The sequence below is a fragment of the Apaloderma vittatum genome, unplaced genomic scaffold, assembly GCF_000703405.1.
Source record: "Apaloderma vittatum isolate BGI_N311 unplaced genomic scaffold, ASM70340v1 scaffold38782, whole genome shotgun sequence".
NCBI lineage: Eukaryota > Metazoa > Chordata > Aves > Trogoniformes > Trogonidae > Apaloderma > Apaloderma vittatum.
In genome coordinates, this window is record NW_009704787.1 from 69,224 (window position 1) to 88,156 (window position 18,933).

An 18,933-nucleotide genomic window follows, 5' to 3' on the forward strand; every position below is an offset into this window, starting at 1 on the left:
ACTTGCTACAATCCACTTGTTTCTTAGTTCTAATTCAAAGAAAGAATTCTCTGTAATGTTAAATTACTAAAGTGATTTGCACATAAGAAAATACATCATAGATCAGACATACTCTTCAAGAAAACAGTTTGTGAACTACCACATAGTTATGAAAGTCTCTGCAGACCATTTTCTAAAAGGGTTTGAAAGACAGCACATCCATTTGAAGCCCTGCTGCCCTGCCTTCTCACCTTCCGGAGTACTTGGCTGTCACGTTTCCACTAAAGCACTCAGAGGACCCACCGGCAAAGTCCTTATCAAGTACAGTACAACATAAGGATCATAATTTCTGCAAAGCTAGGGCTCCATAAATAACTCACTGAGTTGGTGTATGTAGAGTATTTTGTACACACTTTCAAATACTAAAAGCCCACTTTATAACTACAGAACTCTTAAGTTTACAAACACTAAACTTGGGGGAATTCTTTTGGCCTCTCTGATGGAAAATCATTGCCATGTTGCAAAATCTGGATTATTTTAATCTCTCTGACACATTAAGGTAGCATATCTTTAAATTTGACCTACTGATAACTACTCAAGCTATGCAGACTTGTGCTTCAGCTTTTTAAGCTGAGTATCCAGTAATTAACAGTATCTTCCCCCAGGAAAAATGCAGTACTTCCCCCTAAAGTAAGGTCAAAACTAAGACCTGAATAGCAAAGTAATGCATAGACCTGTTAAAACTCCAGGACACCGCTAACGGTTTCTTCCTCAACTGAAATACACTGAGACTACGGGACAGTAAAGCTACTTTTAGACTCCATCTTCATCTGGCAAAATACATTTTTTAATAAATTAAAATGAACTGGTTGAAAATAACAACACAACAAAGACAATTTGGAAACATTTCCATTTAAGTTTCAAACAAGGTTCTCAGTAAGTATTCACATAAACTAGATGTCTTGCCCTCATTACTATGATTTTACCAAGTGATGACAGCGTTAACTTACAAGACTGAAGACAATACCCTGACGAATAAAGTGTCTTCCGAACTCATTTTGAAGTTTAACATAAAGGATAAACTAGAGATAAACAGATGAGGTCACACTATGACTGTAAAACAATATTTTATTTTGGATATTTCTAAATACGTATCAGGACATGCACAGTATCTATCAGAAGTCTTGAGGTTTTATTTCATGTTTGTGTCAAATCTCTAATAAACTAGTCTTCATTTACATAATATTAAACATCACTTAATTTCCCTTATGTTTTGCATTGTTGTATTTTGAAAAGCTCAGAACTGTGAGAGCACCGAATGCTCTACTTCCCAAGCTCCTTCAGCCACGAACAATTAATAGTTCTGAGATGTTTTGTCCTTATGGCCCAAATTTGAGGACAATATATCATATACATGACGTCATATATATATGACTATACAGCATAAGCAAATCTGTTTCAATCAAGAAGTATATAGTACATTGTGCTGTATCCATAAAAAAGATGCTGAGGCGAAACACACACAAAAAGATAGAAAGAGTATGGAATAACATGCAGGTGATTTCAACACAAGTAGAGGAAAGCATTAAGGGTTATCTTAATTCTCAGTCTTATTGAAAGAAAAACAAAATCACGATCATACGGATATGTAATACAGTTTGAGCCCTGTAACAGAAAACGCTTTGTGACAGGGAACAAGTGCTGACTTTGGAGACAAGACATATATGAGGAAGGCTTCAACTCCTAATAATCTGGGAAGACAGGATCAGCTCTCCAGCAACCAACGTATTTCCCTATTTCAAGACCTCTGCTTCTTCACGAACGGGACACTTCCAAGGACAACCCCACCAGACACACTGCACACTGCAATACAAACAGCTGTTCGTTAGGACACTTGGAGATGGTGCCATCGTTAGCAAAACACCAAGGAGCTGAAGTGTCTTAGAGTACAGACACCGCTCAGATGAATTTAGCAGCAACAGCTAAATGGCATGGCCATTTGAAGATGGTATCAAAAAGCAACTGTGAAGTGGTGCTGGCTGGTTCAAAGAGCAGAGCCACCACTTTGGCCAATAGTCTTTTTAAAAAAAACCCCCTGTCTTCCTTTTTAAAAATCGCAGTAGCTCATTTCTAAGTACATAGGTATTTTCCTGATGATAGCCTTCTTCTCTTAGCACAATACCAATTAATCGGTATGACTTCTTTCCCACTTTTATACCTTCACTACTTAAAATTTTCAGTGCATTTGCCTTCGCAATTACTCAGGCAGACAACATCTTTTCTTTTAGAAAATAATTATTGCTGTAATAATCTGTAATTATGGTTTATAACAGCAATAATCCCAAAGAAATCAGTCATTACCATAGATCACAAGTAATCATTAACTACTGTTAATGACCCATTTCTTGGGGATTATTGTTTTAGTAAACCATGACCGCATCACTACTGATACAGAGAGCAGGACGGCATAATAAAATGAGATCTTAATATTACATTAACTTATTTTGCAACATTAAAAGCCATTAAACATCTAAATTTAACTATGTATATCTAGGGAATATAACAGTTATCGTTCAATATGAGCACAAATGTTTAGTTTGCAGAAAAGAAACACAATATTTAAACTGCATCAAAGGTTTCCTAATGCGTAACAGCAATCCCCAGAGCACCGCCACCGTGAGACTCCCTTTGGTCCCCCATGACTGGGGAACAGAGTAGAAATTCAGACTGCAGCTGGTCAGTGAGATCAGGTCACTAATGAAAATTCTCCCAAATAAAAGTTGATAGGTGCATGGAAGAAAGTGGAATTAATAAAAAAGCTAAGTAGGAGGTCTTATACAAGCTAGTGACAAAACGGCTCCTACACAGAAGAAAATCAGCATTTTCAAACTCAACAAAAGAACGGCAAAATAAATCACAAACATTGAATAGCATGCAAAGGAACAGCTGTATGATGCAGTAACCTGTCTCACCTTTTCGAAACAACACCATTTATCCATGTAAAGATGCAACAGCCATAAGATAACTATATTAGGAAAGAGCCAGTAGTTATAAAGACAATTTAAGTGAGCCAGAGAGGACTGAAATAGGTATATGAAAAAATATAGAAAATTTATTTCTACAAATTACACTACAATAAATAACTTGAGTTTCTTGAAAAGTTAGGTAATTCATCTTAATAGAGCTGTATAAAGTAAAGTTTTTAATGTTACATTAATTTTTAGGGAGAGATAAATGCAAAAAGAATGAAAGTTAACATCTCCATTTTCAAAAAATGTTCATCAAGTTGCAGCTAGTTCCCATGAGGGCACCTGAGGCATTCAAATGTTGATTTTTCATAAACGGAAAGTTTTTACAGCTCTCATGCCTATATTCTGAAGATGTAACAAGATGTTAAAACAAACACATCCACTGACAATATTCCCTATTTAATACAAAGACAACTAGTGAAAATGTGGTGCAAGGTAATTTGGGTAATTACTTCCCAGTTTGTGAAAAGGTCTAGTTACATCTAGTTACATCTGCCATTCTCTTTCATATACAAGTATATGGTTATTGGCACATAAAGCAGTCTAAAAATTAAATGAAATACTAACCTTCCTGAACTGTGATTTCTAATGGATTCCTACTAGAAGAGTGCAATAGCTTTTGGTAGTTTTGTGCATTTTGGTCAAACAACTGTACAAGAAGAGTACAGGTCTTTTCATATTCACACCTGCTAACTGTGCACAGTTGCTCCAGCTGTTGGAAAACTGTAGCTGTGTCATCCAGTGGGTCTTCTAAGCCATCTCTGGAAGAGAGATAAAAAACAATCACTTAGCCACTATTGCTTAAAAGCTGTTTTCCCAGCCAGATCTTGTACCACTGTCACTGAAGTGCAGAACTATAAAACCCTTAGCAGCTAGTGACATATGATCTCATTTTACTTACACACATACCCATACACATCCACACAAACACAGGGCAGTATTCTTTCCGTGCTTTCCTCTTAACATGTATTTTAACAAGCAAAGAAGAGAAGAGGTTGGCAGTATGAACACAGAAAGCTGAACGAAATACTTAATTTAGATAGTCTTAACAGAAGAAAGAGTAGTGGGGGGAAAAAAGACTTTTTTTAAAACAATAAAGGCCCAGGAGAAGAAACAGCCAGAATTTACATTTGATTTTAGCCTGGATTTAGTAAGCAAAAGAAGTGAAATGATATCAGCTAATTAAGAAAACCTAAAGAAACCGCCACGGTAATCACAACCAGTGTAGTTAGATTTGAAACGTAACACAAACACAATACGCCATATTCCATATTACAGTCTTAAAGTTGCAATTACAAGTTTACCTTATAACTACAGGAACACATTCCAGTCTAGAAGTAATATAAGCTTTTGTTATCTCAGGTGCATACGTATCTAAGAGGTGGGGTTCTGCCGTTTTCACAAAAGGTACAGACGCGACCATTCTTTGCCACAGATTTAGCAAATAATGAACACTATTTGGAGCGAACTCCCAGTGCTACAAGAAAACAAAACATGCTTCTGTTAAAGCATCCCAATGTGAAACTTCAGTTGCAAAACATCCTGCTTTTAGCTTAAGCAGTCTTATTCAAATACCTACTGAAGTACCCAGTTAAACTGAGACAATCTATGGCACATCTTGTAGAGTAAATCCAGAATGACTTGTAGGTACTCTCACCTCCTTCAACTGAAATCCACAATTTCAAACTCAGAGCTAGGCCTAGATTCTTACACAGTGCATGGTGAGATTTAAGTGTTATCAAAGGGCCATTCAAAAATCCTAAATGTTGAGTGGGAAAATGCTGAAAGCCACTTCACGAGGAATGTAAAGAACAGAAATGCATTTCAGTTTTCTTTTTACTTCCAATCTTATAGAGCTGCCATTGGCAACTCAGGAATTCAAAGGTCAAAATCTTCTCCTAATAGTCACTATTTTCAGCTGTTCCGAAGACCACAGACACACTCTGGAGGAAATGCTAAAATACCAATTGCAGTATTACCCAAACAGCAGGCAAGCCTTTACCTTGGTGTGTTTAAAAAATAAATCTGTGAAATTGTTAACACTGACAATCCTGATCATGTGATATGTGTCCTTCTCATACAGATGTGGTCCCTCAAAAATTTAGACGTTATTCCACGTAGCTTCCGAAACCAGCTCAGATGGGAACTTTGCCCTCAGCACACAGGCAGCTCTGTGCACGTGTGTACACATGTATGTACCCGTATGCACAACAGCAGAACTCCAGAAACTAGTCAGTGCAGGCACTTCAAAGTTTACATGGGAACAGAGGTGTAAGTATTTCAGGGCTGGATAAACGGTTTGGTTTGTTGGATTTTTTTTCTGAGATTGATTGAGGACTAAGGCTGGAGGATTCACATCCAACTCGCTCCTCCTTCAGTTGCAATTTTCTTCTTTAAATCTGCTCCCATTACAAAACATCACAGGAAGAGAGGGAATCAGTTATAGAGAATTTAGAAATCTGAGTTACACAACTAACAATATATTTTTATCTAAAGATAACTCTTCAAAAAATATCAAAGCAGAGAACTGGGATTGGTTCTCTTTGTCATTCAAGAACTGAAGAAAAGAGAATATTTCTGTATATATTGTTACCTGTAGGCTCGTAATAGTAAAATTTGCTATAAGTTGGACAACTTCTGGGTAATCTTTCACCACTACCAGCTCTCCAAGTTGATAGTTTGTCTTCAGCTGAGCCAAAAACCGACAGAATTCATGGTAATTACCCGGATCACATAAACCCTAAGTTTGAAGAAGGAAATTTTAAAAAGTTAACAGCTTTATCTAATAGAAATTTCAGAAACAAAATTGCTAATTGAGTGATAATTTTATCTGCATAGGGGGTTTGCTTTCTTTTGAATAGAAAAATAAAGTAAGCAAAAGGTCTCACTGAAAGTGCTTTCTACAGATTTAGCAGATCAATGAGGACTGCAACTGGCAAAACAATTCCACAGCTCTTTTCATTTCAAATAAAAAAAAAAAATCAAGAGATACCTGTGGATTTTCAAGTATTTGCTTCACTCCCTTCATTAGATTAGCAAGATATTTGGCACGTTCTGGATTGCTGAATAAAGATCTTCTTATAGAAGCAAACTGAACTAAACAAGAAAGTGCCTGAAGAATAAAACAAAATACTGTAAGATTTAAAAAAATGCAAACTTTCAGAATAACCATCTCAATGTTTGAAGTAATCCAACCTACTGCTCTCTGTAGTGCATTCTGTGGCTGAAGACTATTTTTGCAGCAATGTCTATACAACCATTGAACACAAATACGGCTCATTTCTGAAGTGCCCTTTTACAACACTTTCTGTCTTCATCCAAAAAATTAGGTGGATATTTTCTGTGTGGCTGAGTAGGGCTGAACTGGTGAAGGATCTGAATGCTTTCAAATTCAGAAATAAACACAGGGGTTGAAGTTCAAAGAGAAGACATCGTGACTGGGCTCTGAGCCAGGGGACTCCTAACATGCTAATGCACAGAACAAAACAGGATCTTTTTGGACAAAGTATAGATATAAAAAGACTATTTTCCATAATTACTTGAGTGTAAATCACTACGTGTCACTTACTAACTGAGACAGCATTGGTGGGAGAGAATGATACAAATCAAAAAACAGGTCCAAGGTCTCTGGCTCCAGGAAGACTACGGAAAAAGATAAGTTGGTTTTATCACTCTCTACAAGCAATCATTATGTATCTTTATTTTAATAGATCATCTAGTTTTAACAAAAAAAAAGAAGAGTGACATATCACTGTAGTTGAGAACAAACTATGAATAGATGCATTAATTAGTTCATTGCACAATATTAAACAAAGCACTGCTTTTATCACATTGAATCTATCCTACAGCTCATGAAGAAGACTGCAGATGACGCAGTACTTCATCCAAGCAGGCATGCTCTGTGTTTAATGACTAAAGGGAGTTCGCTCTATGGACAATTTAAAGTGTCTGAACTAAAAACCTGGGAAAACCTATTCCCTTCTCCGTTCTAGGGGGTCTTGGGAAATTACTGCCACTTGCTCGAATTGAGCCTTTTGTCAGTATGACCCTGCTTGCTAGTTATCACTGCTTGTCACCTCTCACACTGCAGTTAGAGGCTACTGCACATTAATGGTGAAGGAATGGAGTTATGCATGGAAAGTGATGAAGACTCGTGTCAGTGAAAGAGCAATATCAATCACTACAGAGTGTCATGCTAGATTTAAGCCTCCTACCTTGAGCACAGGAAACTGTGTAGCAGCTTTAGCTAGATAGAATTCCCATCAGGCTCATTTATTTTGCCAAGAAGCAGGATAAATTAGCCTACAAGGAGGTACATGTTGCTAGCACTAAACTGTGCCCATCACCCAAGGCAATTTTATTAAAGCTAGCTTGGACATTGTGCAGGATTTCCTTGGCCAGGTTTTAGAATCATAAAATCATAGAATGGCCTAAGCTGGAAGGGACCTTAGAGATCATTTTAATCCAGCCTCCCTGCCGCCAGGGACGCCACCTCTTGACTAGAACAGGCAAAACACATGGGGACCAAACGGGAATTTAGTAGCAGGGCTGGCTTCTGTGAGAAGCTGCGAGGAGCTTCCCCCATGTCTCATGAAGCCAAGGCCACCTGGTTCAAAGACAGACCCACCGGTGGCCAAGGCTGAGCCTACTGGCAATGGCAGAAGCCATCATCACCTCTGGAATAACGTATCTAGGAAGAAGGAAAACTGCTGCATGAGAGCAGCCAGAGGAGAGGAGTGAGAATATCTGAAACAACCCTGCGGACACCAAGGTCAGTGAAGAAGGAGGAGGAAGAGGAGGTGCTCCAAGCACCAGAGCAGAGATTCCCCTACAGCCCCTGGTGAGGCAGGCAATGGCCCTGCAGCTCATGGAGGTCCACAGCGGAGCAGAAATGCACCTGCAGCCCCAGGGAGGACTCTACACTGGAGCAGGTGGATGCCTGCAGGAGGCTGTGGCCCCGTGGGAAGGCCGTGCTGGAGCTGGATCCTGGCAGGACCTGTGGCCCCTTGCCGCTCACGGAGAGGAGGCAGAGAAAATCAGGAATGAACTTGGGCCCAGGAAGTCAAACCTCTAGTCAGCCAAGATGCAACCCTTCCAACGACTTCATTAACAAGCTCACATACTACAGCAAAAAAAACCAAGCCACAAACAATTCAAAAACCAAACAAATAAACAAACAAAATCACACAATTTCCTCATCAGCAATAGGCCAAGAAAAAAACAGGCACGCTGCAAATGCCATACCTCTTCAAGGTGTTCATACGCCAGAAATAAGAATCGTATCAAAAGCCTAACCAGAATGATTTGACTTACTGTGGCTATCTATGTTACAGACCACATTTATTACTTCTGTCTCTAAAGATAACAACAGAAATAGTAGAGAAATAGCAGGTTTACTAATAATTCACCAGCAAGAAATACCACATTAAAAATTATTTTATGTTTGTAAGTATTGTAATAAAACAAGTTACATAAGCCACTGTGTATTGACTTGAGAGTACTAACAGTTATGATGCATTCTTACTTGTTTTCCAGTTTGCTGGAATCTGCACAGTGCATAGGTCATCTGCAGATTCATCAGCTGAATTTCCAATGAAATCAAAATTAAGACAGTTTAGTACAAGCTTCAAAAGCTGCATTGCTAGACTTTGTTGCTGTTGGTCCTGAAGGGTTAAAGATTTTGCCAAGAGCTAAGGAAAAAAGAAATCTTGTTAGGTCACCCACAGAGAACATGCTTTAAACACAGTTTTGAAAAGGAAAACATTTGGATATAAAACTGCAGAGTTTGGAGCAAGAGAACACTTATTAAGAAAAAAAGAAATCCTTCAACAATAAAACTCATAGTCTTTCCTTAATGAATTCTACATCAAGCTAAAGCTCCCAGACTTATAACCAATTTTAAAAAGCCTGGTGAAATACCTTTTTTGCATAAAATACTTAGAGGTAAATCTTGTAAAACTCCATGTTTTCCTCTTTCAGTTACTCTAGACAAGCATGAAGTACATTCCATACACAGCATATGGATAAAAACTATCTCAACAACCTTTTTTTTTTTTTTTTTCAGTTTGATGTTCAAGCTGCTAAACAGTACAGTGCTAAAAGGTACTTTGTAATGAAAACAAGCTGTTGGGATTTGGAACTCTATACTCAACATACTGCAAGTAACAGCATATTTTTATTGATCCCCTTCTGTAATTATAATAATTTGAATAATATTTTATCTTAAAGAAATTACTACCTCTAGATTACACACACAATATAAAGGCACTGAAAAAAAACCCTCTCAAATTCATTAGTCACTGATGTACACAGCTTGTAAACATTAAGAAAATCGACATAATTTTGTCCAGAAAAATAATAAAATAAATGCATTTGCAACAACTTTACCCAGTTTATCTGCTCCTTATTTAATTTCAAAATTACATTTCTCAAGTATTAACAAAAAGTTTTTTATTACTTTTTTAGCTAACACTGTAACATTAGGCCCAGCAAAACTGAGATAATTAAGTTAAGACAAACATAAAGACAAACTCAGAATTCAGATGGTTCATCCTTTATGGCAAGATATAGAGAGAGATGGCACAGAGAGAAATATTGAGACACAGCAAGAGACACATGGAAGGAAGAAGATTGGAATTTTTATCTTTTGAGCTTGAGCTTAATTGGGTCATGTAATCCATGTTAAGTACAGAATTCACCAACTCAGAAAGTATCAAGGACTCAAGTGGGACATTTTGATGCTAACATTTTTGTTTCAATTATGAAGTGTCTCACCTCCTTCAAAAGAGAGCACGCAAGCATCAGTATGTCCTTTAGAGAGGTATCACGGAACGAGGTAGCTATTTTACGATGTTTTGGTGAAGGTCTTGAATAATCAACCTAGGATAAGTTACGAGAGAATAAACAACGCTCCTTCTTTGCTAAAACCAGATGATAGGTATATCTGGCAGATTAATTATTTGACACTAGAAATGAAAATGCTGGCCCAGCACTAAATATAGATCTTGACAGCTTCCTGAAACACCTCCTTCTTTCCCTTTAAGGTTGTCTCTTTCTGGATGGAAAGGGGTGAGACACCTCCTCAGGTTAAGATGTAGGCATTAGCAGAAATAAAATTGGAAAAGTTGATAATTCACTCTGCTTTACTAGTTCTAGTGACTGTGATGACAGAAAGTCTACCCGTATCAGATACGGTACATTTTTGGTACAGGTAGCGTCCCTGCACTAAGAATTTCTTGTCTCCATCTATTTCAGTGATGGGGAGAAAGCTACAGGAGTCCCTTCATGTCTAAGAAGTGTTTCTCCAATCATTTTTGTGAAGGGCAGAAACATTCAATATACTGCTTTACCAGCAATGCACACATCCCTTTTAGAAGGAAAAAAACCCCAAACCCAAACACGCTTACTAGATTCATTTCCTGAGTCAGTTCTGAGAGAATCATTACTCCTACTACATAATGGTCCACAGTGCCCTACAGAAAAAAAACAGATAGCAATGCTCAAACGTCACAGCTTGTAACTAGTATTTTCCAACATTTTTACAATCAGGCTGTATTTAATACTTTCCAACATTTCTAGAATCAAGAGGAATTTTTAGGCTGAGATATCCTAAGTTTTTTAGAAGGCTTTCATGCTAAATTCTATCAACATTAATAGAACCAGGCCTTCAAACTCCCTAATTAGCTCTGGAAAAAACCCCAACTCATCATAAATTTCAAGAATTCTGTGGTATTAAAAAAACCACCTGAAAACAGATTCCAAGCACCACAATCTAGAAATTCACTATTACACATTTCTCAAAGGTCTGTTCAATATCCTAGAACTGGTAAGGCAAGCTGCATGAAATTCAAACCATTAAAAAAAAAAATTAAGCTGTGCATGGATGAAAAAGCTCACAAGGCACTCTCAGGGAAAAAAAAAAAAAGTTTGCAAATGCTACCTATGAGAAAAACCTCTTTATCTTCCTTCTACGTTAGTACACAATGCATCGGTTTGGACTGAATGATATACTCCATCCCTGAGAACTTGTGTCTAAGGGTGAGCCAGTAGGTGTCAAATACTTGACGGTACGACCCAGTCATCAGTATTTAAGTTCCTTGGAATGTTTAGAAACTCAGATCGAACCCAGAATTTTGCTTTTAATTAATAAAATGAAGCTATCTTCACTGAGCTACTACAAGGCACTTCGAGAAGAATAAATCTGTTTTGTTAAAAACAATCAAAATAAACTGCAATTAGGCCTTGCTATTGAATCACAGGGAAGATTTCTATGTCTGCTTTCACAGCTGCAGTTTGCAGCCTCAGCTTCCCTGATGGCCAAAGAGCAATATCATCCTTTTCAAAATTTTCCTGATATACTCATTTTTGCAACTCTGAAGATCACCCGAAGTTCAGCTATGAAGAACCTGGCTACTTACCAAGGGACCTAACGTTTCACTGTCACGTATTTTCTGTTATGGCTTGCACAAAAGCAATTAAGATAAGAAAGTTTCATAGAACTTTACGCAAAATTTATATTGCTGCCCTATTTGCATTCAGTAAGATTAAACAACCTACACTGCAATTTGAAGGCAGCTTTCTTGATATATCAAATTCTTAAAATAGTGTGCTGCAAAAATGGAAAATGCAACCTCCCCTGTCTCACAGGTGTGAAATGCTGCGTAGTGACTTCTGAAGGAGTTGGGAACAGAACTGCAGACCGAGCTGCTAATTCCTTGTTCTACATTAAATCACGCTTAAATTAACACTGGATGAACCTCAATCTGGAATGCTTATGCATATGAAATTACCATATGCTAATTATTAACATATATTAGTATTGTTTAGGGATTATTTTTTCAATTTTTATCTAAAATTTAATTCACTAGTAGATCTATGGCTTAATTTTCTGTTCTACAGGAATTCTTAATTTAACTAAAGAAATCTCTTAAGAAGCTAAATTTTGTATTTAAATCTCTATTTTTAATGAGCTACACACGGAAAACTCACACTGCAGTCATTTTAATAATAAATGCAAAATGCAATTACAGTACATTCATAAAAATAACCGCAAAATAGTGGAGGAGAATACTTGAGTTTGTTTTTAATAAACAGAATATTGCAACTTGTCTTTTATTAGACATTCCCAATGTAACTCAAAAAGTACATTAACTTGAACAGTATTATAACAAAGCAGGACTGAGAAACAAACGAGAAACTCACCAGCAAGAAACCAATTGTTAACTTCCTATTTTCTTGCTGAGTTTCCAGGATCACAAACACATACACACATAATGGATCACTTTGGAAGTAAATCTCCAAATAGCTTAGATTTTCTGATTATTTTTTCTCAAAATAAGTATTAGGCCTTATGTTCACACTGACACTCTGAAAGATTAGCCTGTATTAACTTCTAGAGCACATTAGTCATCGCCCAGGAAACTTTTTAACAATCTTTTTATACACATTACATGCACGTAATAACCATGACATTCCATCACTTTACTCAAACTTACTCCACAGAAGATGCTGTATATCCTCTGTCTTTAACCGCTGCGTCTGACAGCACTTACTCTAGATTTGACATGTAAATTCACACAGTGATAGTCCACAGTGAATGACTGCACTCTGACATGAGCAGAAATTATTTCCAACTTTCAAATACTATGTACAAAGATCACCTCTCTATCCCACTAACATATCTTTGTAATGGTGACCAGTGGAGTGGTGGAACAGGAGATAATGTGGAAGGAAACATAAAACGACAACCTTCCTGCCTCCTCCAATTACTGGAGATGGAAGGCGAGTGATCTTTCCTCCCAAACTTGCCCGTATCCCTACCTAGAATGCATAACTTTTGTGATATGTTTGATTTAAATACATATGCTAAAATAAATAAAGTTGTAATCTACCTCCCTATGTTGTATGCCATTATCCTAGAAGAGACAGAAGGTCTTTTTTCTTTCTTTCCTCCCCTCTGCATGTATGGAGAGAGGACATACATATACCCACGTATCTAAGTTCCTGTGCACAGAAATATGAATCTTCAGTTTCTCATAATGTGGAAACAGGATGGGGCAAATCACTTCCTGTACCACAGTTCTACCTTTACACATGCTTTACTCATTACCTTCAGAAGCCTGGGTACCTACTGATTTCCACTACAAATTTCAGGTGAAGTACCACTGCTTATACAGAAAAGCAACAATATAAGGTCGTAACAGTGAACATTCCCAAAAAAAAGTTTCTAAAGGTGTCCTTTAGATCACTGCTCCGGACAGGCACTAGAAAAACTACATTTGAGCTAGTTCTAGAACTGAACAGTTCGGTGCAATTTAGCAGTGGTCATTATATGAATCACAATCAGACTCACGCTTTAAAACATTTGTAGGTCTTTCTCTTCAGATGGTGCAGTATCGGTGTTTCTAATCAGGTAACTGGAGCTCACACTATCAGAAATCTACCTCCACATCAGGTGAAAAAAACTAAGGCATTAAACAGAATGGCTTGAAATCAGGGGCTGCTCTTTGACAACCACACTATGAAAAAGTGCTTTGGAAAAAGAAAGCCAACAAAACCCCATGACAGCACTATGAATACTGCGAGACATCAAAACCCACAACTTCACACAAGTATGAAACCCATCCTGGTTTTTCACTGTAGGCTAATCTTCTGTTTTAAGCAACACTCTTCACACTTTTTCCACCCAAGTGTGTAACAACTGTGAGATAACATGCCAATTACTAAAAACAAAGAGGTCCAAACAGAAAAAAATGGCAAAAGCGAACAGTTGTTTCCTACCTGCAAAAATTTTTTTACATCAGCAATAATGTCTCTGAAGATGAGGTGATCTTTTAGTACCTCAAACCATCCTAATTTTGTAATTTTAGCAATGACTTGAACGAGAGCTTGGATGACAAAAGGAGCCAGGTTGGGTTGAGATGCTACATAGTTCAAAATGTAATTCCCTGTAATGAAGCATTTTAAAATCAGCATCACAAGTTTTCTGTGAAGAAAATTAATTTAATAGTTCTAACAGAAAATTAAGGCATGGATTTTTTTTAAAAAATAACTACATCCTTATCTTTAGTATAATAACTAAGTTTTGGTTAATCATTAAATGCAGCTAAAGATTCAGTAACACAAAGCGCATTACATATATGACTATTACTGTAGGACACATGACAACTGTTTGTGAATTCACACAGGGCTGGCAGGTAAAACAGAGCAATTTTTCAGTATTATCTTATATGCTGGGAACTAAGTAACAGCAGCTCTCACAGCCCACTCAGGGTACACGAAAGTTTTTTCAGACAAGGGTCCCTACTGGATGTGCTCAATTCTATCTAGAACATCTCTTTGACTAACACATACTGCAGCTGAAAAAATTCCTCTTTAACTACAAGGAAGTTAACCTGTTTCAAAAGCTGTTCAAGTGTATAAAATTGAAGTTGATTACAGTTAATTTTTACATAAAAGAACACTGAAATCTTTCACCAGAAGTGGATTCTTGGCCATGCATGTCATTGTACTACTGTCCCTAGAACTGACAGACAGTGCAGATTTTCTAAAACTCTAAAGCGAACGACACGCTCATCATGCAAATCCTTTCACTGCTGGACACCTAACATATACTTGCTTATTCTTTTAGCAATGACATTAACATGGGTTCTAACAAGCTAGAAAAATTAATCCTGCAAGGCAGAACCTGCCCTGGCAAAACTTTTACAAATGTTAAGAGCTGATCATGAGCAATGTTACATGTAAGTGACCGGTGGGTGTACAGCAATATCTGCAAACTTCATCCTTTACAGATGTGAACTAAATGTCTTTAGCATCTTGTGGGATAAGTATAAAGTCTATATTGAAAAAATAAGTATATTTTAAAACTATGAAGTAATCTGATCTAACACATTTATTTAACTTTGAAACTAGGAAATGCTGTTTGTAGGCTAACTGCAGAGAAATTATGACAGATCTCACAATCACCTTTGTGTTCATGCTCTCACAAGGGCTACTTTGTGAGTAACAGGCTTGGTAACTGGAGAGAACTAGAGAAAAAAGAGACTATCCACTGAACAGTTATTGTGCTAACATGAAGTTTTATATTCAACTAATACAATGACATTTTAACCACAAACGTTACTTACGAATGTCAATCCTTTGTTCAATAGGTAATGGAGACGCCCTGCTTACAAGCTTAGACAGGCAGGTTGCTGCTAGATGTTGAGCATAGGATGTCTACAAAAACATATCAAAAGATACTATTCAAAACCGGGCTAATTAAAGGAAGTGATAGTAAGTTAAAACCTGATGAATAATCAACAAACCAGAATGTAATGTTTGATTGGTAATTTTCATAATATTTTGTTTAATTATAAATAGACACAAATTACAAAACACTAAAAATAGAGATCTAAAACTATCATCCCTTTTGAAGGAAGCCATTAATCTAAAAGTAATTTCACTATTCTATAGAGTTCTTTAGTTTTGAAACTTGGTTTTAAATCACTTGATAATTTAGAAGCACGAGATGATTATTATGGGTCCAGTCCTGGATTATAGATTGTTTAAAATGTGTGTCCTCTTTCTGTTTTTGAATTACTAAAACAAAAACCCAAACAATAGCAAGAATTATACACGTCTCAGCTTCAACTCTCAAATAAGAATCATCTCAATAACTCTGTGACTCTGTGATTTTACCTAGAGTTAACTGTGAAATTAAAACACCAAAAGTAAACTGAGTAATGGTAATACTTTAAACTAACAGACAACGGATAAGTAGTTTAGGGATTTTTATTTTTTTAATTTTTTTTTTCACTGTAGCTAACAGCCAGAAACAAGAATGTGATATTCAAATACCAGGTTATACTACACTGTGTCCCGATGCTGCTCTACAGATGACAAAACCACTGACTCCAATCCTTCTAAAAGTTCTGCACGTACTGAAAGGGAAGATGCTTTCCCTTTTTGTCCCTGACATCTCCAATGCAAGGTATTGTCACTTCTGCAAAGACCACCTCCAAGTGAAAAAAAATTCTAGAATGACTTATAAAACAGAATATGTACAACAAAGCGAACAGAATTTTGCCTTTGTGGTACTGACATGGTGACATCCCATGACTGAGAAACCTGTGTGAGCTTCCACAAGCACAACTACATTCACGGATAACACATCTTTCAGATACTTACTGTTCCCTGTTCTAACAGAAGCTGGCATTGGCTCAGACATTCTGGGCTCTCAATAAGCTCCAAGAGCACCTTCTCAGCCTGCATTCGCTGTGCTAGATCAGTTCCTTCATACAGGTGGTTACATAGCACTTCTAGTTCTGCCAGACTCTGTTAGGAAAGAACAAAATTGAAACTTCCATGAAGACTTTTCAGCCATAGAAGACTTCTCTAAGTGTTTATAAACCTAGATACTATACCTGTAACATGATCTGTAACCTATACTAAGCTTTCCAGATGATTCACATTTAAATCATCAAAGAAACAGGAGGCTTTCTATGACAAGAATTCAAAAACAGCTCTGAAAATTAAGCTGCCATTTCGTACTCTCTCAGCTACCAAATTATTTTTTAGTATCTCTCAAATCGTCTGGTTTTTCTGAGCCTTCATATGGGAAGTCCATAGCTTCTCCAAAGAGAAACGAGAAGATAGAGAAGAGTGAACGGTTTGGGCTATGCTACTTGGAAAACTTCCAGTAAATTTCATTTTAAAAGTTGCACTCATCAAACTACCACACCTGGACACATTGTGAGAAAATAACACAAGACTGGCAAGGAGGACTGTAAACACACTCAGATGACTTACAGCTGGGGTGTTGAAAAATACATGTATAATTCTAACTGTTGTCTATCCTTGTGCTTTTGACACGTCTATGCTCAGATAACACAGGTCTGTGATAAGACTCAGAGGCACCTTATTGAACATGTTTGGGATTCCTGCCCTGCTGTGGAAAAGAGTAAAACATAGTGGAAAATTATGTCTGCAAAAATCCCTGATATACAGAGGCAAAACTGCCAGGTTCGAACGCTTTTTGCTCTCGAGCAAGGACTGAGCTCCACAAAGCCTGTGGTTTCTGCCCAGGTGCTGCTGTGGAGATCCCTGGGGTTTGCAAGGTCACAAGAATAAATTTAGCCTTTGCATTTCATCTGTAGTTTTGTGGTAGTTCCCGTGTCCCGTCCGTGTTGGCTCACACAGCACTGTCGATATCTGTTGCAAATACAAGTGAAAGATGGGACAATTCAAAAGCTATAGCAGCAACACTTTAGTAAAGAAGGGATGTTTGGGGAATATCTCTCTCTGACATGAGGGATATGATTTATATCTACTAGTCACTGCCTCACAGGAGAAATGAACCCTCTGAGCACATTTTGGAATCATTACATAAACAGAAATTTTAGCATCCATCAAATTCCCAAAGTCTACGTAGCTCCCATGGAGAACTGTCCACATCATTAGAAGATGCCCGTTAAATATTCATGAGTGTGTCCTAGAGAGAAGAGGAAAAGAGAACATGCAGTATTTGACCAGTCTCATTTGAAAGTTTGAGTCAATATCCTATTCACCAGCCCTTCAAAAAGATGTTTTGTACTTGAAATAGAAGATTTGGTCCAGCACAATCTAGCATCACTTATATGTAGCCTTTTAAAAACATTTCATCTAAAGGACAATGACAAGCAAGCCTGAACAAAAACTGGAAAACGAAGTTCAAAGATAACAATGTTCAAAGGAGAGTTCATTTATTGGATATTGAGACTGATGACCTGCATCACTTTGAAATGCTTCATCTGGATGTGTTTAGTCTCAGGAGGATGTTATGACAAAGTTTCTTATTGGTAGGCTGGAAGTAGGGCCAGAAATCACTCTGAATTCTGAGACTGGCAAACAACTTGTTAGGTGTTCTCCAGTTACGTTTTACATGCATTACCAACAAAATGTACGAATTTTCTGTGATTCAGATAGTGATATTAACAAAATACAACTTGAAATGAGCAAATACAGCCATCTTATGTAAGATGGCAACTCAACTGATCTCCAGAGATATTATTTAACTTTATTAAGAAAAAAAACATTTGGAGAAACCAATGAGAAGTCAAAAATGAGCCCTCTATATCTGATATGTATTTTCTTCCAGAAAACTGAAGACTGAACAGAACACAATCCCTTCTTCACTGTGAGACAAAACAGGTGAAACTGACGCTTTCAGGTAACTCCTTTACCCAAACCCTTATCAACCACTGAAAGAGGATTCCTGAAAAACCCATACTGTCAGTGAAGAGGATCTTGCAGCTAGATGCTGGCTGCTTTAAGTGAGTTAGAAGCAGAAAAAAGACCTCTATAAGAAGCAGCATTTTCCATTACAAAGAAATGAAACTTTTCCCAAGGAACAGATTCATATTCTAATGAAAAAGGTTAACACACTATGCTTCCCGCCCCACCCTCCTGCTTGTTACATTTTCAAAATATCCAAGAATAGCCTAAACAGAGTTCTCCAGATAGTTCTGGTCCCACGTCTCCAGCTCTCACCAGTCCCTGGCAGCTCTCCCACCAGCCCGTGAAAGAACCAAGGGCCAGAGACGTTGGGAGCCCGGCTCCACAGCAACCCACCGGGCAGGCAGCCAAGGAGCCCAGCAAACGGGCACAAAACCTGGTGGGGTCCTGATGGAGGTTGTGCTGACAGCGACAAATTCCCACAGACATTTTGATTTTAATCAGCATTTTCTGATCAAAAACATTCTGTTAACGAAGTTCTGCCGGCTTTACAGGAAAGCACTCTGACGGAGAGGACCACCAAAACGTCACAATTCAAAAAAAGGAAAAAAAGCCATTTGGGTAGGAGGTGATAACATGGTGTTTAGCAGTCCTTTTACGCAGCATGCCAAGTACCCAAATATTTAAATAAATGCCTAAAATGGCCCCTCTGACACGGTCCCAGCCCGGT

At 37.6% G+C, this 18,933-nt stretch overlaps 1 protein-coding gene across 1 annotated transcript in view; it reads right to left on the bottom strand.

Annotated features, from left to right (window-relative positions):
* Window positions 1-18,692, bottom strand: part of LOC104267847 (ran-binding protein 17-like) — a gene marked incomplete at its 3' end in the record, with an annotated part of 84,598 nt that extends 65,906 nt beyond the window's left edge. The window contains exons 1-12 of the mRNA XM_009865163.1: window positions 18,519-18,692; window positions 16,179-16,325; window positions 15,137-15,227; window positions 13,788-13,954; window positions 10,415-10,480; window positions 9,783-9,887; window positions 8,533-8,698; window positions 6,577-6,650; window positions 6,001-6,120; window positions 5,602-5,748; window positions 4,313-4,485; window positions 3,576-3,769 (exon numbers count right to left, since the gene is read on the bottom strand). Of these exons, the coding sequence (XP_009863465.1) occupies window positions 3,576-3,769; window positions 4,313-4,485; window positions 5,602-5,748; window positions 6,001-6,120; window positions 6,577-6,650; window positions 8,533-8,698; window positions 9,783-9,887; window positions 10,415-10,480; window positions 13,788-13,954; window positions 15,137-15,227; window positions 16,179-16,325; window positions 18,519-18,692 (1,624 nt within the window). The remainder of the gene's footprint in view (window positions 1-3,575; window positions 3,770-4,312; window positions 4,486-5,601; window positions 5,749-6,000; window positions 6,121-6,576; window positions 6,651-8,532; window positions 8,699-9,782; window positions 9,888-10,414; window positions 10,481-13,787; window positions 13,955-15,136; window positions 15,228-16,178; window positions 16,326-18,518) is intronic.
* Window positions 18,693-18,933: the final 241 nt, after the last annotated feature.